This window comes from Lytechinus variegatus, chromosome 1 (genome assembly GCF_018143015.1).
Source record: "Lytechinus variegatus isolate NC3 chromosome 1, Lvar_3.0, whole genome shotgun sequence".
NCBI lineage: Eukaryota > Metazoa > Echinodermata > Echinoidea > Temnopleuroida > Toxopneustidae > Lytechinus > Lytechinus variegatus.
The window spans coordinates 47,851,136-47,871,739 of record NC_054740.1 but is presented as its reverse complement, the minus strand read 5'-3'; the positions used below and the strand labels follow the sequence as shown (position 1 = coordinate 47,871,739).

General features: G+C 36.9%; 1 protein-coding gene across 2 annotated transcripts in view; it reads left to right on the top strand.

Moving 5' to 3' along the window:
* LOC121415398 (nucleoside diphosphate-linked moiety X motif 19-like) overlaps positions 1-18,662 on the top strand; it is a 31,403-nt gene extending 12,741 nt beyond the window's left edge. The window contains exons 3-4 of one of the 2 annotated variants that reach the window (XM_041608607.1): positions 9,403-9,518; positions 18,541-18,662. In XM_041608607.1, the coding sequence (XP_041464541.1) occupies positions 9,403-9,518; positions 18,541-18,575 (151 nt within the window). In that variant the 3' untranslated portion in view covers positions 18,576-18,662. Of the gene's footprint in view, positions 1-9,402; positions 9,950-18,540 lie in introns of those variants that run through there. The other variant, XM_041608599.1, reaches the window with a different exon arrangement.
* Positions 18,663-20,604: the final 1,942 nt, after the last annotated feature.

The following is a 20,604-nucleotide window of genomic DNA, read 5'->3' as shown; positions in this document are numbered from 1 at the left end:
TCACAATGAACTTTAACTATGCTTTATCCCCAAAATTTGTTTTTAAACACTCTATTAACGAGACTTATACTCCATTTTTATACCATGGTCACATTTGCTACGGCCGCCGTAGATTCTAAAATTTCTACGGCGAGTAGCAATTCTACGGTCCCCTCAGAATTTCCACGGCCACTTACTCTAGCGGTCACATACGTTACGGTCGCCGCACGGCGTATTTTTTAATTTATGGAGAAAAGAAATCTGCGGCTGACGTATGTCCTTGAAATCATGACGTACGGTCGCCCTAGGGCGACCCTGCGCTGGCCGTAGGTTTTTGACAAATACTACGGCAGACGCAAGGTGGCCGCAAGGCGCCCTCACGGCGGCCGCAGGGGGACTATACAGTGAGAAATACCATCATGATATTTTACATTAGACATTTCATTTCAGAAAGTTTTCAAAGTGTCGCACCATGCCCATGCGCGTATTCTGGGCGGGAGGGAGGGGGGGGGGTTCGGGGCCCGGGCCCCGGGTAGGCGAAAAGGGGACGCCATAAAGAGGGAGGAAAGAAAGGGAAAGAAAAGGGAGATAAAAAGGAGGGGGAAAGAAGAGAAAGAGAAAAGAAAGAGAGAAGGAAACAAGAAGAAGGGAAAAGGAGAGAAGAGAAAAGGGGAAAGGGGGAGGAGTAATAAAAGTGCTGGGGCGCCAAATTGATGTTCGACTTAGGAAGGGGGGTCGCCAAATTAATGTTTGATACTGATCTGAATATTATACGATCAGTAATGTTCGACCTAGGAAGGGGGGGGGGCAATTAGACCTTTGTGGTGATTCGCGCTTCGCGCTCGCATCGAATGATTAGTTAGATGACATCCTGTTAATGATTACCTAATGATTACCACAATTGCGTAGAATGTCTGGTTTTGGAACGGAATATAATCGAATAATTTTTAAGTGCCCATCCTGATCATGATTACCAATAATGCTTAGAATGTTCAAACTTTGGGTCATTTTGGAATATAGACAATCATCAGCTCGCCCTCATGACGAAAATCTCTCGTTTGAGGGCTGTATACCCCATTTTTCCTTATCAACAAATATCTTCTCCCAGTAATACAAATCCTATTGCCCTCAAGAGATTAAATTTAAGTATAGAAACACCTGTTTCTTGACCTCGGTCCGCGAAGATAATTCACCCCAGCATCTACGGTCACAGCAGGGGGCCACACACGATGGATTGCAATGTGTGTAGTTCCGGCGAGCGCATGGCCATGGATGTATACACGCGTTGATAGAAAGTTTTTTCTTTCTTTCTTTCTTTCCTTCTTTCTTTCTTTCTTTCTTTCTTTCTCTCTCTCCCTTCCTTCCTTTCTTTTTTTCTTTCTTTCTTTCTCTCTCTCTTCCTTCCTTTCTTTCTTTCTTTCTTTCTTCCTTCCTTTCTTTCCTTCTTTCTCTCTGTCTGGCTGTCTAATTCTTTTCTTTCTAGACTTATTTTCTTCCTTCCTTTCTTTCCTTCTTTCTCTCTGTCTGGCTGTCTAATTCTTTTATTTCTAGACTTATTTTCTTCATCCACCCCCTTTTGATCTACACCTCTAAAGAACGTGCATTTGCCAATCATATCTGTAGTAAGGCCTATGAATGTCCTTTTCTCAAAGCTGAGGTGTAGGCCTATACATAGAACATTAAAATACAAAGACCAGCATTATGAATCACAATGTTTGGATAGCATTTCAATGTTCTATTCATATCTATTCAGAACGTTTTCTAATTCGCATGCGTTATTAGCAGGTGATCTTCTTTATCTCCCATTATTGTTCTTATTTTGTAGGCCTATAGCCTGTGTATACGGTAAACCTCCCTCTGAAATACCTTTCTTGGTTTCATGTTTTCTTTCAGATTTGTTTCCACCAAGGCGTGCCGGAACACTTTCAGTTTTTTTTTTTTTTTTTTTTTGGGGGGGGCAAAATCCCGAAGGGGGCACAATATTTTTGAAAGCGTGAGATACGGAAGCGATCGAGCGGAAGAGGGTGTGGTTGAGGGTGTAAAAATTGAGTGTAAAAGTTGCGTTTCTAAGAGCATTCAAAAATAAATTTCTTGAGAATTAAACAGTCTTGGGGTTCTTTTTGATCCTGTTTCCTCCCTTCTGACCCAGACTGGTGTTTCTTCATGATCAGGGTCGCAGTTCCAGCAAATTACGAGCCTTATTGCAAACTCTATTGTTTTAAACCAATGTAATATAGGCCTTTTAAAGACTTTAAGATGACAAACATGCATGACCGTATGCATCCGGGGGCCACCGATCGAGAGGGCAAAATTCACCCAAAGTGTGCACGAAATCTTTCAATTTTATTCTAGAAAATGCAAAAGCTCCCCCATCACCATGGGCGGAAATCCCAGAGGGACAGGGGGGACGCGTCCCCCTACCATTTTGGAAAGGGGTACATAATATCAAATGTCCCCCTACTATTTGTGCTCTTTTATTATGGAAAAAATACATAATTTCAAATCGAAATTATATCCTCGAATTTCGAAATATATATAAACAGATAGTTTTTGTTAAGAACTTGGTTAGGAAAAGAAAAGGCATACCGGCCCAACTATTCTCCAACTCTCATCTAGCCCTATATACCAGCCAAAGAGTGATGACATTGATGACATCGATGGCCATTGTCAATTTCATAACTAATAAAAATGATGACAAAAGAAAATCGCCTCTGAATTTAGTGCATAGACGGTTAGACGAGAATGTTCCATACCCAGTAAAATCATACCTTTGTTAATCCAATTCACTTTCCCTTTATTCCAAATTTACTTGGAATATACTGAGAATATTTTCATTGTTTGCGTACTCAGTATAAAGAATAGTTTTCATGAGTTATGATTAATCCTTCACAATGAACTTTAACTATGCTTTATCCCCCAAATTTGTTTTTAAACACTCTATTAACGAGACTCATACTCCATTTTTACACAAAATTCCTGCCGTGGGAGGGGTCATCATAGGTAGATCAAGGGGCGAAGCGGCGGAAGGTGAGGCGAAAAATAAGAAGAAAGATAGGACCGGGAAGAAAGTTGAATGATGGAAGGGAGGTGAATAATTGGGAAAAAAGAAAACTTTCAGGACATGTTATAAAAATAATAAAATCGCTTGCGCTTTGCATAAATACACAGCCATCTTTTTATTTCAAAACGTGCTTGATTTTTTTTTCACTTTTTTGGATCGAAATATATAAAATCAAATCATTTATCTAAGAAGATATCCATCTTTTTCATAATTTGTAGGTTTAGATATTAAAGAAAATTAGCTTGCCATTCGGTTTTAGTCTGAAATGTATTCATTAAAAGGTTAAACGTTATCACACTGTAATAAGATGGAAAAGGGGCTTTTCAAAGGTATGTTTCACAGAGGAACTGTTCGTCAAAAGACGCCAGGCTTACTATGATAATGTCATTGCTCCGTCAGGGGCAAAATTGTTCATTTTTGACAATAGAAATGACAATTTTTGGGCATAAAAGTGCCTTCATCGTATACTTTTGTCCTTTAATTATTTAAAAATTTATCATTTTTCTACTTTCAGGGGGCACATGGGGGGGGGGCAAAATCTCGTTTTGCCCCCCAAAAAATTTATTTGGGGGGGGGCAAGTGCCCCCTGCCCCCCCCTCGCTTCCGGAGCCCTTGTTAAAGATATATAGAGAGAAATAGAGATGGGGTGGAAATTCCTACCCATCTCTGTTTCTCTCTCTCTCTTTCTCCCGACAAAAAGGACAGGGCGCTAATTTTAATCACCTCATATTAGCAGAATGATAAATTTTGAACTAGAAAATAAAACAGACATTTATCACAATCAAATATGGGCATGTTCAAATGGGTCGCTTGATCAAAGATAAAAAAGGACACTGCAAAGGAACTTTCACTATGAAAAGGGGGCTAAGGGGGGGGGCAAAAAAACAACTTTTTTTAAAGTGATTATTCAACAAGATGTACTTGAGGATGGGGAACATATTAAAAATGGGCACTGAAGGGATCGGGGTTCAACGGGCACGCGGTTTTGTAAACTAAGACACGTGATCGATCTTTCCAACACTCCATCTTCCCAACTCATCAATCGCCTGAACTCGCTCTCCAACGATGAACATTTTGACTTACAAAAAAATTAGCACAACATATCTAAGTTAGACATTTAATGGTGGAAACTAAAAGTATAAACGACCCAAAACAAACGGTGGAATGGATGCAGCGCACATGGGCAGTTTACCGGAGAACCACGTATGGTGCAATAATACGTTTGCGATTAAAAAATAGTTACAGGCATAGTTTGTATTTAAATTATGAATAAGACTTTGGGGTAAAAAAAATAATGATTTCATATTTTTGTGCATATCAGCAGCATGATTATTATACTTTGTATGTTGGTATGCCATTACTTCTATTTTTCGAACGTTAAGACTGTATCATTGCGCGAGTGAACCCATTTTCTTGCTGGACGGACAGAAACTATGCATGCATCGCGGTCCTTGCATGCTAAGCATACCGTAATTTTTATTCGCTTACTTTCCTTATTTCAAGGTCGATTTTCTTCGTTCGAAATTGAAAATGGACTAGTATTGGATGTCTGAATGTAATATGCCTTTGAAAACGTGATTAATATCGAATACAATAATTTCATTCCGAAGATCCTTCTACAGGCAGACAAGTCTTACGTAATAGCACAGCGTTGTTTATCATTTCGTCCTTGGCTCAACGCTCATTTAGCTGGCCCGTGGTGGTGAAATCGAGACAAGGGGATTACCTGGCCAAGATGGGTTTATCGGGGTTGGAAAAGTTTCCAAACGCGAATCGGGGTATAAAACCGCAGTTTGCAGTCCGAAGTGAGGTCGAGAATCAAACGGGACATTTTCGTAATGTGACAGATAGATAGATACCCATCCTGCTCATGCTTACAAAACTTCTCAGAATGTTCAGGTCTATACACAAGCTATCAAAAATCGCATTCGCATTATTTATTTGGACTTATGAAATAAATCTCCCTTAACCATGTTAACTTGTTTGTATGAATAAAGTTAAGATGTTAATAAACACGTTAGTCTTAAGTAAGAACTACACCCTATGAAACAACAAAAAAATCAGCATTTAACTCCCCATGATAGTAATAATAATAATGATAATGATAATAACATCATATTTTACCCAAGTTAGCTGCTAGTGAAAGGGCAACATCTGTGCTTCCTGGTCATATTTGTTTTTTTAAGTGGTATTACAGTATATCATATTCATGGATAGTTTGCTTTTTATTAAGTCATATTTAAAAAAGTTGTCTGCAGTTGTCCTTTTCATGTGATTATGAAATAAGATAATTCAACATGCATTTAAGGCACCTGTTTGCCTGACGAGGAGGGGTCACCATTTTTTCCCGAAAAGTACACATGCATATGGGCCAAAATTATAGGGCGGGCCCCCGAGGTGCAAAATTCTGAATACGCGCCTGGTGGCTTCCGAGCAGATAACACAATAGAAGGGGAAAGGAGGGAAGAAAAACACGAGGGCAGCCGCACGGCCACCGTACGGTCAACGTACGGCCGCCGTAGACCGTTCTACGCCATGCCTACGGCTAGTCTAATTTCTACGGCGAGCGTAGAAAAGAAAAAATGTTATAACTCCGAGTTAAAATTCTACGGCCACCCCTACGGCCTGTAAAAAGTAGGAATCCGCCGTACGTCGACCCTGCGGCCACCGCAGATTTTCTGCCGCCGCCGCAGAAATCTCTCGAATTCATGTATCTACGGCCGCCGTAGAGCATATGTGACCAAGGTATTACACAAAATTCCTGCCGTGGGAGGGGTCATCATAGGTAGATCAAGGGGCGAAGCGGCGGAAGGTGAGGCGAAAAATAAGAAGAAAGATAGGACCGGGAAGAAAGTTGCACACCTTATTCAAATCGTCTCCAGGGCCCTGTGCATAGGAATCCCATTCTTTTATTAGAGACTGATATTCGCTTCCAAGAAAAAAATGGACCCGGCTTCGGATCATCCATGGGCCACACACAACTGAACGGCTGCCATAACTGTATCAAGGGCCGGCAGAGTCTGCTGACGAGCGAGCCTACACCAACATGACCAAAGGCTCTCAGTGCAGAATAATGAGATCTGTCCTCAGGCTGAGGTCAAGCGAGGTCGCACGCGACAGAGATCAACTGACTTCACTAGCCGAGACCCCTATAACGACTACGAGAGACTGTTCTCGTCCTTATGTAAGGACAAGGTCAGTACGTGTTTCCTAGTTTGACCTCGGCGGCTGACTGGCACAAGAACATCACAAGTGAAAAGAGGCTCGTTATATACATGTAGGGCAGTTGACAACAGCCGTTTTGATACCATTGTAATGATTTGTATAGTTGTAACGACTGTTTTCGACTTTGCACCGTGGGGGAATGTAACTGTGACATTACCATCAGCCTAACTATCCTCCCCCTCTTTACTTTTAGCTCTCCATTGGCGTTTACCCCCCCCCTTCTAGCTCTTTTTCTCTTTTCTCCCCCTTTCTCTCCTCGGGGCTGCGGTCGTTTTGACCACCTTGATCTGCCTATTATTATCTTTGCCTTCCCGACCTTATCTATAGTTTGGTACATGACGGAAGCATTGATTTTACGTTCCTTGGATTCACAATTTAGTTGAAAAAACCTCACATTTTTAATCACACAGTATTTCCCTTTCCTCTCTCTGTTCTGTTTTCTTTCCTTTCAATATTTCCGTATTTCTCTTTGAATTTTCCCTTCTCCCTATCCTTCGTAGTTCGTACACATGCTCTGCTGGGGCCGGCTCGGAGACCTGCCTCTCCATTCTGACTCTGAAGGAACTCTTGAAGTTGAACTTCGTCTTCGATTACTGAAACGATCTTTCCAACACTCCATCTTCCCAACTCATCAATCGCCTGAACTCGCTCTCCAACGATGAACATTTTGACTTACAAAAAAATTAGCACAACATATCTAAGTTAGACATTGAATGGTGGAAACTAAAAGTATTTAAACGACCCAAAACAAACGGTGGAATGGATGCAGCGCACATGGGCAGTTTACCGGAGAACCACGTATGGTGCAATAATACGTTTGCGATTAAAAAAATAGTTACAGGCATAGTTTGTATTTAAATTATGAATAAGACTTCGGGGTAAAAAAAATAATGATTTCATATTTTTGTGCATATCAGCAGCATGATTATTATACTTTGTATGTTGGTATGCCATTACTTCTATTTTTCGAACGTTAAGACTGTATCATTGCGCGAGTGAACCCATTTTCTTGCTGGACGGACAGAAACTATGCATGCATCGCGGTCCTTGCATGCGAAGCATACCGTAATTTTTATTCGCTTACTTTCCTTATTTCAAGGTCGATTTTCTTCGTTTGAAATTGAAAATGGACTAGTATTGGATGTCTGAATGTACTATGCCTTTGAATATCGAATACAATAATTTCATTCCGAAGATCCTTCTACAGGCAGACAAGTCTTACGTAATAGCACAGCTGTTGTTTATCATTTCGTCCTTGGCTCAACGCTCATTTAGCTGGCCCGTGGTGGTGAAATCAAGACAAGGGGATTACCTGGCCAAGATGGGTTTATCGGGGTTGGAAAAGTTGTTTGAGATATCCCAAACGCAAATCGGGGTATGAGACCGCAGTTTGCAGTCCGAAGTGAGGTCGAGAATCAAACGGGAAATTTTTGTAATGATCCACTCACTAGTTTTTTTTTTTTTTATTATATGAATATGAAACATTCTAATTTTCTTTTCACTGTCAAGTGAAACAATGATTAATTCCTCCCTGAACATGTGGAATTGGCATTGTTTAATACTATATGGGTCAGTCAAGTAGGTCCTTATTGTCAAATCTGTAAAAATTGAAATATTGTATAATTCAAACAATAGAAAACAAAAGAAATAGTGAGTGATAGATATCCTCAACTGACTCATTGCACGTCACTGAGTTGTGCATATTATGTTTGTATTCTGGATACTTTGTATTGCACCATCTACTGTTGAGATGTGATACATTCGCGCTAGTCAAATGGCACCGTAATAAAGACACTCAGCAACCATATCTCGTAGAGTCCAGACGTATTATTGTGCTCGTCACATCACACATATCACTGTTTTGTGAAAAATATGCGAAACTTTGAAATGCTATAACTTTCTTATTTTACATCTGATCTTGATGAAATTGTCAGCGTTATGCTTGTTTGATTTTTCTCGAAATATTCAAATCAACATTATGCTGGGATGGACTTGACCTTTAACAGTTTCATCTTGGTGTGCATTTTGCATTCATGAATTTTTCTCAAAAAATATAGTACATGGATTATGAAGCCAAACTGTTCTATTCATCTAATGAAGCTAATGTTTTACTGCCAGTGCCTCTACCGATGTTGATACACACACACACACACACACACCATACAATTGGTCTATTACTAGACTTTTGAATAGAATGTGTAACATGAATTTACAGAGTTCCAAAACATCCTTTGACTCATTGTTACATTATGGAGCTATTACAGATGGTTCCGGGGGGGGGGGGGGGGGGGGGCACTTCCATTTATGAGTGGATACCATGCGCGACCATTGGGTCTCGAAAAGCACCCTAAACACGTAATTTCCATATTCTGAAAATGCACCCCTTAACAAGTATTGGCGTGTGTAACCCTACCCTTAACAAGTATTGGAAACAAAACGATACTCGTGGCAAATATTCCCTGAAATGAACCCCTAAACAAGTACAGGAATGTTTTGTTACGGGTCCTTCGGTCCTTGGCTTTACCTCATTTGGTTTAGTACGACCCCACCTTCTACACCTCGCGCAAATCGGACTCTAAACACGAAGTGTTGGGGCAAAAAGGACATCCTTTATAAAACTTTTTAATTTTGTTTTATCAACCCCTCAAATTTGACCCTAAACACGTAATTTTCCTAGCGAAATAGATACCCTTTTTTCATTACTTTTGTGTTTTGACACCCTTATCACGTTACGTACGTAACATGCCCTATGGTGAAAAAGACATCCTTTTTACATGTTTTTTGGGCGCGCATGGTATCCCTTCGTCAGTGTAAGTGCCCCCCCCCCCCCCCCGGAGATGGTTACATGTAGTTCATATGAGTATCAAATCATGTCATATGAAAAGTTTTAATCAGCTTGTATTTCAAGCTAATTTGGCCATGACTCTAAACTAAAGGCTTGTGATTTATCTAGATTTATTATTTTTCTGAACCTCAAAAGATCATTCCATTTGTACTATTAGAAGTATAATTGCAAAGCCGTGTTCTTACTGAAATCGGATCATAGACCATTGGTGGCATGGGCCTTTCACCTTTGTACTGATACTGAATATACAACTGAACTGTTAATATTTTCTGTTTTCCTTCTGATTTAACAGGTTTGAATGTTTTGACCAGCTATATCAGTTTTCAAAGAGTAGAGCATATGATGGCACAGAGCGGTACCTACCAGTTCGATGTAATCTTGAAGATGGCGTTGTCTCTTTATTACCAGGTATGTATAAGGGACTTTTTGTAAACATGAAAGAAAATCTATTCAAACTCACAATTTTAAGACCTCCCTTTTATGCTTTTTGATTGCTTTGATATTCTGATCAGTTTTTATTATGGAGCAAAACTGTAAGCTTTAATGATTCATTTTAATGATAGAGGGAGTATACATGAACAGTGAAAACAGACAACCTTTCTTGTTCGGTTGTGGCCATTTGATAAAGTATTTAAGACTGCTAGCAACCTTAATTTTTGTGTGACAAGCTTTCCTCCACTCCAGTGGACTTTCTCAAGCCTACAAATGATCAGACCCCCCTCCCTCTCAACATTACTTACTTTAACATGAATACGATTGTCCATTTTAACCCTATTTTAACTTTGCTATTTCAGACTAGGATATTCGGGGGGGGGGGGGTGTTGCACCCACAAATGTAATAACACTTTACCCACAAATATAATAACGCCCACAAATGTAATAACACTTTACCCACAAATGTAATAATTTCACCCACAAATGTAATAATGCACTTTACCCACAAATGTAATAATTTTTGATCGCCCACAAATGTAATAATGACTTTACCCACAAATGTAATAAATTTGAAGGGATTTTTGGCAAATCCGTTCTGAACTAAAATCGTATAGTAATGCATTCATATAGCACAAAAGTGCAAAGTACGTTATTTGCTCAAAGAACAATTGTATTCGAAGGACCAAGGCTTTGGAATAATCTTCCAATCGAAATAACTAGCTGTTTATCTTTAAGTATGTTTAAATGTAAACTGAAATCATTTCTTTTGTCCAGTTATGGACACCATTAAGACGCACTGGCTGAATATATGTAATATATTTGATTTGTACCTTTTTAAAGGTATAATGTGGTATATATTTTTTTCATTCTTCGCTCATCCCCCTCCTATATTTCACATTGTTCACTTTTCCTCTTATTCTTTACCCCTTGATTTTGTGCTAATGTTTGGCTTTTCCTTTGTAGTATAATTATTCTTTAGTGTCCGATCTCCTTACGAACTTCATAATTACTTTAAGGAACCTGCAGACACTACAAGCTCTGCTTTTCATGCAGGTTCCTTCATATTTCACTTTATTTACTGCCATTATCTTTGTATTTTTCTATGTAACCAAATGTATTTCTTGTATTATGTTATTATTTTGTTATCTTGTTAAGTATGAAAATAAATTCAATTCAATTCAAAGTCTCTTTTCCTGACCCGGTTTATTAACAAATTATACTATAAATCCAAAGTCTTTATTCCAGACCCGGTTGTTTCAAAAATTATAATATGAGCCCAAAGTCTTTATTCCAGACCCGGTTGTTTCAAAAATTATAATTTAAGTACAAAGTCTTTATTCCAGACCCGGTTGTTTAAGAAAATCATATGAGCCTAAAGTCTTTATTCCAGACCAGATTGTTTCAAAAATGATAATATAAGTCCAAAGTCGTTTCTCCAGACCCGGTTGTTTAAAAAATTATAATATAAATCCAAAGTCTTTTTCCAGACCCTGTTTCAAAAATTATAATATAAATCCAAAGTCTTTATTCCAGACACGGTTGTTTAAAAAATAATAATATAAGTCCAAAGTCTTTATTCTAGACCCAATTGTTTCAAAAATGATAATATAAGTCCAAAGTCTTTTCTCCAGACCCGTTGTTTCAGAAATTATAATATAAATCCAAAGTCTTTTTCCAGACCCGGTTGTTTCAAGAATTATAATATAAATCCAAAGTCTTTATTCCAGACCCGGTTGTTTAAAAAATAATGATATGAGCCCAAAGTCTTTATTCCAGACCTGGTTGTTTCAAAAATTATAATATAAGTACAAAGTCTTTATTCCAGACTCAGTTGTTTAAGAAATAATCATATGAGCCTAAAGTCTTTATTCCAGACCCGATTGTTTAAAAAATTATAATATAAATCCAAAGTCTTTCCAGACCCTGTTGTTTCAAAAATTATAGTATAAATCCAAAGTCTATATTCCAGACCAGGTTGTTTAAAAAATAATAATATAAGTCCAAAGTCTTAATTCCAGACCCGATTGTTTTAGAAATGATAATATAAGTCCAAAATCTTTTCTCCAGACCCAGTTGTTTCAAAAATCATAATATAAATCCAAAGTCTTCTTCCAGATCCGGTCGTTTAAAAAAATATAATATAAATCCAAAGTCTTTATGTTTCAAAAATAATAATATGAGCCCAAAGTCTTTATTCCAGACCCGGTTGTTTCAAAAATTATAATATAAGTACAAAGTCTTTATTCCAGACCCAGTTGTTTAAAAAAATAATCATATGAGCCTAAAGTCTTTATTCCAGACCCGATTGTATAAAAAATGATAATATAAGTCTAAAGTCTTTCACCAGACCCGGTTGTTTAAAAAATTATGATATAAATCCAAGTCTTTTTTCAGACCCTGTTGTTTCAAAAGTTATAATATAAATCCAAAGTCTTTTTCCAGACCCTGTTGTTTCAAAAATTATAATATAAATCCAAAGTCTTTATTCCAGACCCGGTTGTTTAAATTATAATAATATAAGTCCAAAGTCTTTATTCCAGACCGATTGTTTCAAAAATGATAATATAAGTCGAAAGTCTTTTCTCCTGACCCGGTTGTTTCAAAAATAATAATATAAATCCAAAGTCTTTTTCCAGACCCAGTTGTTTCAAAAATAATAATATGAGCCCAAAGTCTTTATTCCAGACCCGATTGTTTCAAATATGATATAAGTCCAAACTAAGATACGATAATGATGTTCCGGTGGAATAAAATTGAGAATCAAGCCTAGTCTTCTCTCCAGTCCCAGTTAATTAAAACTGGTGGAATCAAAGTCTTTGTTGTTGTTTAAAATTATACTGAACGTATTGTGAATATACACGCTATGAGTAAATTGAGAATCAAGCATAGTCTTTTCTCCAGACCCGGTTATTTAAAACTAAAAACTAAAACCCTATAGTAATGCCTTCATATAGCACAAAAGTCCAAAGTCTTTTTCCAGACGCAGTAGTTTAAAAAATTATAATGTAAGTCCAAAGTCTTTTTTCCAGACCCAGTTATTTCAAAAATTAAAAAGTCCAAACTAAGATACCATAATGATATTCCAGTGGAAAAAAGAAAATCGAGCTTAGCCTTTTCTCCAAACCCTGTTATTCAAAAATTGTAAATAACAATACAACAACAACAAAAACCGTAAAAAGACCCCATAATCTTATTAATGCTGGATAACATGGACATATAGCGTAGTCTTCCAGCCAGACCCAGTCATTTGTTTTTCAAAATAAGGCTAAGAGTAAAAATATAAATAACTCCAAATCTAATACCAAGCAATCCTTGAACCTAAGAACATGTTTTTAAAAAGAGGTTTAGAATGTTGTCTTTATTCCAGACCTAATTATTACAAAAATTACGAAAAAAATCTAACATAAGACCCTATCATATTCTCTTGAAATAACATGAGTTGTAAAACGTACTCTTTCCTCCAGACCAGGTTATCTAAGAAATGAATTAAAAAAGAAAATCAAATCTAAAACCAGTTTTCAAAAGTTACACCCAGTAAAAAATATGTCTGTACCCCACACCCAGCTTCTTTTGTATAATAATACTAAGACCCCTACAAAACATTGTAATTATGCATTTGCAAAGAAAACGTCCATTTTCCAGACTTGGTTATTATTTAAAAATAAAATTGTCTAAAACAAATACCCAATAATCTAACTACTGTGGAATAGCATGGAGATCGATTGTAGACTTTCCTCCAGACACAATTATTTCAAGAATAAAAAAAACAATAAAATCCAACCCCCAACAACGAATCTAAGAACCAACAATCCTCCAAATTAAGACCAAGTACAAAAGCACATGTTTAGAGCGTTGTCTCTATTCCAGACCCAGTCATTTAGAAATTAATAAAAACAATCTTAAAAACATAAGACTTTGTCATATTCTTATTCCTGTTGAATAACATTATTATTTTCTTAGACCTTCGTCTAGACCCAGCTATTTATAAGATAAACAAATATTGAAAAAAAAATCAACGCTAAGACCAATCTTTAAAATTAAACCCAGTTAAATGCTTGGGTTTAGAGAGTTGTCTTTACCCCACATCCAGTTCTCTTAAAATACAAATTAAGCAAAAGATTAATCTAATAACTTAGACACCAGCATCTCCCAAACTATAAAACCCTGTGATAAGGCATACCGTAAGGTGGTATACAACTTGTTTTTGTTTAATGGAAGTGAAATAAATAAAATTGAATTGAATACCACAAAAACGTCAAATTAATAAAAGGCGTAAATATTCAGATCTGAATGGTACGCGCCTTAAAAACCCAAAATAACAACAACAACAACAATATTCTACATCAATGCTATTGTGGCGTCTTGGTTAATATTGTTTGTCTGTTTTTATCGTTTCTAATACCCCACAGCTTGGATTACAGGCCCACGCCACAACGCCCAGTCTTTAAATATGGTGTAGTCTTTGCTCTAGACCCATGCAGTTATTTCAAAATAGGAAATTAAATTTCCTATTTTGAAATAACTGCATGGGTCTAGAGCAAAGACTACACCATATTTAAAGACTGGGCGTTGTGGCATGCGCCTGTAATCCAAGCTGTGGGGAAGTTACAAATTGATGCAGAGGGTGGAGTCCTGGTCACGTCTTTCGGATGGTGATGTTTAAGGTCGGTCCCAGACGTAAACAATCATATCTGATTTAGACACGTCTCTTTCAGTCATTTCAAATCAGTTTTTTTTCCCTATCTTATCACTTCTTGATCACATAAATCCTCTCTCTCTCTCTCTTTACTTACTTAACGGGTCAATATAACCCCAGAAAATATATATTAGGCCACTGAGATTATTGGAATTGTAACTAATAAAAAGAAATGCTGAATATATTACAAATGGTGCTTGGTACACTGAAAATTTAAAATACCAAATAACTTGTTAAAACTTATTCCCCTTGCTAGAATGATTTTCTTTTATATAATATCTCATAGATCGTCGATCAACAACCTTATCGTTTACGGGAAGTAATCCCCATATTGTGTGCTGATATCTTATTCCTCAGTTTTTTGTTTTATATGTATTTAAAGGTTTTGTGTTTTTTTTTCATACAAAAAAGGAATGAATATGCAAGAAATAATAATAATAAACAAGTGGAATGCCTCTGACCATCTCACCTGCATCACGCGATTCAAAATAGCAGCAGTGCTGACTTTGAAAACTACTATAACTCGCACAAGATGTTAAGTGATGCTTGGTTACTCTTATTTCCACGTTTTATGAACTAGACCAATACACTTACAGAGATAGGATGGTAATTCAACAAATATCCCCAATGTGGCCAAAATTCATTGACCTCACATGACCTTTGACCTTGATCATGTGACCTGAAACTTGCACAGGATATTCAGTGATACTTTATTACTCTTATGTCCAAGTTTCAAAAGTCAGATCAATAAACTTGCAAAGTTATGATGGTAATTCAACAGATACCCCCATTATGGCCAAAGTTCATTGACCTTTGACCTTGGTCATGTGACCTAAAATGCACACAGGATGTTCAGTGATACTTGATTACTCTTATGTCCAAGTTTTATGAACTAGACCAACATACTTTCAAAGTTATGATGGTAATTCACAAAAAAAAACAATTCGGCCAAAGTTCATTAACCCTAAATGACCTGTGACTTTGACCATGTGACCTGAAACTTGCCCAGGATGTTCAGTGATACTTGATTACTATTATGTCCAAGTTTCATGAATCAGATCCAAAACTTTTTAAAGTTTTGATTGTAATTCATCAGATACCCCCAAATCGGCCAAAGTTCATTGACCCTAAATGACCTTTGACCTTGGTCATGTGACGTAAAACTCATGCAGGATGTTTGGTGATACGTGATTAACCTTATGTCCAAGTTTAATGAACTAGGTCTATATATTTTCTAAGTTATGATGTCAGTTCAAAAACTTAACCTTAGGTTAAGATTTGATGTTGACGCCGCCGCCGCCGTCGCCGTCGGAAAAGCAGCGCCTATAGTCTCACTCTGCTATGCAGGTGAGACAAAAAGAAGTAATAAAAATAATACTGAATAAAATTTTTATCCTACTTCTCATACAGTGGGTGGCAAAAATAGTCAATCATGACTTATTGCCAAATAAAAACATGGAATGGAATGGTTATCCCCTCTTGTTAGAATGTTTTTCTTTTATATAATATATCACAGATCGTCAATCAACAACTTAATCGTTTTCGGGAAGTAATCCCCCTTTTGTTTTCAACAAAAATTCAACAAGCATAACACTGAAAATTTCATCAAAATCGTATGTAAAATAAGAAAGTTATGGCATTTTAATGTTTCGCTTCATTTCACAAAACAGTTATATGCACATCTCGGTCGGTATGCAAATGAGGAACTGATGACATCACTCACTCACTATTTCTTTTGTATTTTCTTAAATGAAATATGAAATATTTTTATTTTCTCGTCATTGTCATGTGAAATGAAGTTTCATTCCTCCCTGCAACACGTGGAAATTTATTATTTTAACATTTTGTGCTTTAGGCAAGGAGGTCCTAATCGTCAAATTCGTAAATATTGAAATAATGTATAATTCAAACAATGAAAACCAAAAGAAATAGTGAGTGAGTGACATCATCGACTCTCTCATTTGGATGTAGCTGGCTCGTTCATATAACTATTTTGTTAAAAATAAACAAAACTTTGAAATGTCATAACTTTCCTATTTTACATCCGATTTTGATGACATTTTCAGCATTGTGCTTGTCTGATTTTTCTCTATTGATTCAAATCAACATTTTTCTGAAGAGGACTTGACCTTTAATGGTTGCAGGGTCTTTGTTTTGTTGTTGTTATTGTGTTTTTAATGACTTTTATAACTGGGTCTGACAGAAAGACTACGCTACATTTCCATGTTATTCAACATAAATAGGATCGTGGGTCTTTGTTTTTTTATAACTATTATAATTTTTGAAATAAATGGGTCTGGAAAAAAGACTTTGGACTTATAATATTTTAATTAACCGGGTCTGGAAAAAAAGATTTCGCATTTTTGTGCTATATAAACACATTACTATAAAGTTTCAGCTTTTAGTTACCGGGTCTGGAGCAAAGACTATGCTTGATTTTCAATTTACCATTAGCGTCTGGAGAAAAGACTAAGCTCAATTCTCATTTTTATTCCACTGGAATATCATTAATGTATCTTATTTGGGACTAAAATTATAATTTTTGAAATAACCGGGTCTGGAAAAAAGACTTTGGATTTATATCAAGATTTTTTTAAACACCCGGGTCTGGAAAAAAGATTTTGGATTCATATCATGATTTTTGAAACAACAGGGTCTGGAAAAAGACTTTGGACTTGCATTATTATTGTTTGAACAACCGGGTCTGGAATAAAGACTTTGGACCTATATTATCATTTTTGAAACAATCGGGTCTGGAATAAAGACTTTTGACTCATATGATTATTTTTCAAACAAAAGGGACTGGAATAAAGACTTTGGACTTATATTATTATTTTTTAAACAACCAGGTCTGGAATAAAGACTTGATTTATATTATAATTTTTGAAACAACAGGGTCTGGAAAAAGACTTTGGATTTATATTATAATTTTTGAAACAACCGGGTCTGGAGAAAAGACTTTGGACTTATATTATCATTTTTGAAACAACCGGGTCTGGAATAAAGACTTTTGATTTATATTATAATTTTTGAAACAACAGGGTCTGGAAAAAGACTTTGGATTTATATTATAATTTTTGAAACAACCGGGTCTGGAATAAAGACTTTGGGCTCATATTATTATTTTTGAAACAACCGGGTCTGGAATAAAGACTTTGGGCTCATATTATTATTTTCGAAACAACCGGGTCTGGAATAAAGACTTTGGGCTCATATTATTATTTTTGAAACAACCGGGTCTGGAATAAAGACTTTTGATTTATATTATAATTTTTGAAACAACAGGGTCTGGAAAAAGACTTTGGATTTATATTATAATTTTTGAAACAACCGGGTCTGGAATAAAGACTTTGGGCTCATATTATTTTTGAAACAACCGGGTCTGGAATAAAGACTTTGGGCTCATATTATTATTTTCGAAACAACCGGGTCTGGAATAAAGACTTTGGGCTCATATTATTATTTTTGAAACAACCGGGTCTGGAATAAAGACTTTGGATTTGTATTATAATTTGTTAATTGACCGGGTCAGGAAAAGAGACTTTGCACTTTTGTGCTAAATGAACGCATTACTATACGATTTTAGTTCAGAATGGATTTGCCAAAAATCCCTTCAAATTTATTACATTTGTGGGTAAAGTCATTATTACATTTGTGGGCGATCAAAAATTATTACATTTGTGGGTAAAGTGCATTATTACATTTGTGGGTGAAATTATTGCATTTGTGGGTAAAGTGTTATTACATTTTTTGGTAAAGTGTTATTACATTTGTGGGCGATTATTACATTTGTGGGTGTAACAGGGGGGTGTCAATTTAACCCCTCTTCAGATCTCGGCCGATGGTTGCGTGATTGCCGCAATTATTAATTATGCAGATAAGCAAATGAAATTTGCCCTGAATTTGTTTTTTGTGTATGCATGACGAAACCCTCTCGTTTAAACTTTGAGTCAAATTTGTCTTTGAAAGAGGGGAGAGTTCCAACCTGAAGAAGCTTATCAAAGAAAGTACATGTAAACACAAGTTGTCCCTTGTGGGCAACACATTACGTCAAACTGCGGTATTAGACCCCAAATTGTGTTTGAAATCATTCCCAGGCCCTGGGGGCCGTTTCATAAAGCTGTTCGTAAGTTAAGAGCGACTTTTAAAACGACTGGTGATCATCGCCAATGGTGTGTACCATTTACCGCAAGACAGGATCACCAGTCGCTTATAACTTACGAACAGCTTTATGAAACACCCGCCTGATCAACCCTGCTTGGCTAGGTAATCCCTGCTGTCTCGATTTCACCTCCACAGGCCAGATTATGAGCGTTGAGCCAGGGATGAAATGATAAACAGCAACTGTGCTATTACGTAAGACTTCTCTGCCTGTAGTAGGACCTTCGGAATTAATTTATTGTATTCGATATTTAATCACGTTTTCAAAGGCATATTGTATTCAGAAATTCAATGTTAGTCCATTTTCAATTTCGAACGAAGAAAATCGACCTCGAAATAAGGAAAGTAAGTGAATAAAAAATGGCGGCATGCTTTGCCGGGACCGCGCTCGGGCTGTTGTGTTGTCTTCGGACCGAGGTCAAGAAACAGGTAATTTGATACTTACTTGGGGCAGTAGGGTTTGTCGTACTTGGAGAAGAGAATTGATTGAGAAAAACTTGGGTATAGTGTTCTCAAATGGAGGTTTTCGTCATGGGTTAAGCGCATCAATGAAACCCATTTCATAGGTTGGATAGTCTTGTACTCAGATATATGTAGGCGCAATTTATAGTCGTTCATCTCTCTACCCCTCTCTCTTTGCTCCTGCCTGTATCACTTTGTCATGGTCATCTCTCTCTCTCTCTCACACATACATACATACTCTCTTTTCCTCTCTCCTCTCTCCCTCTTTCTTCTATACTCTTACGCTTGATATCATCATCCGTGATCCTTTTTTTTCTGTATCTACTTCTCCCTCTGCTTCCTCTTCTTCCCTCCTGCCTCAGATCCTCCTTCCTCATTCTCCTAGCTGTTTCACTATCGACTCCACTTTCCAATTAACCCTTTGCATGCGGACCCGCGAATCCCGATACCTCTCTCTGCGGCGGAGCCGTTTTGGTACATTGCTGGTATTTGGATCTGAGGCGGTGTTTTCCCAATCAATTGCTAATTGCGCCAAACTGATGTATTTTCTGGATTTTCAGTAAATGTAAATATGAAAGATCAGGCATTTTTCTTTCTAGAAATAAAGGTTTTGCCTCTCACATCAACAGAATTGTTGTTTAACTCTTCTGGGTTTTTTCACAACCGAAAACAAAATAAATCATGAAAGAATTGTATCCCGTTTTGTCTCTATTATATCTTTTTAATGGTTCAATCGAATAGTACAGAGGTGTTGGAGTCGGAAGGGGGCGTCAGTCCATAAATTTATATTTTTTTTTCAGCTCAACCACTCCATTATCAAAAACGCTATGCGGCCACTGTTATTTATACATCTTTTTTCAAATATTTTGTGTTGATGCTTACCAGAATAAGCGCCTCAAAGGTATGTTTGCCAAAAAGAAAAATATAAGGTGAACCTGTCTTTTTTTCCTCTTTGGATCCTTTTCTACTACCCTATTCGCCAGAAAAAAAAAGAAAAGGCAAAAAAGAAGTAAGAAACTGACGAAAAAGTAGGAAAATTGTTAACATTTTTAGGGGGGTAGGTGGAAGATTGAGAGGGGTTTGTCAGGACACGCCAAACAAACGTGCTTTTTATAAGTGGATGCCTCACCGTAAATTCTCATTCTGCTAAATACGAAAAGCAGTAGGTCATCCTGACGAACTAAATCGCTAATCTTCATTTTATTCAGGGCGTTGGCTATTAATTGTTCCCTGCGCTTTTTATAACGGGTTGTTTGAGCGTCCGCCATGACTTTCTTTTGTTTGGGGAGTGCCGAGATCGAGAACTACAAGGCCGTTTTTATTTTCGAAAGAGCAAAGGATAAACGGTGTTTTAAATTGCTTTATTTTCTGTTTTCCTTTGAAATATAAAGAAGACAAAAATATTAAAGAAGACAAAAATAATAGCAATAAGATGAGAGAACGAAAGAAAGCGGGGGGGGGGGGTTCGAAGTGCACCAGGGGCCCGTTTTATAGAAAATTTGTTTACAATTTTCAATAACACTTGAAAGCTACTGAAATCATTCTATCTGACTGGCGGATGGTAATTTTTTTTCAGTATTGTGCATTTGTCTATATAAAGTGTACATGTATTTATAAATGGCACCAAGGGATTTTTTTTTCGTCCCTTTCCCTGGTTTCTAACCTGTAACGGAGTGTATTATCTACCGCTTTCCCTTTCCTATATCTATCGTATTTCTATATTCCCTACCGTCTACACCT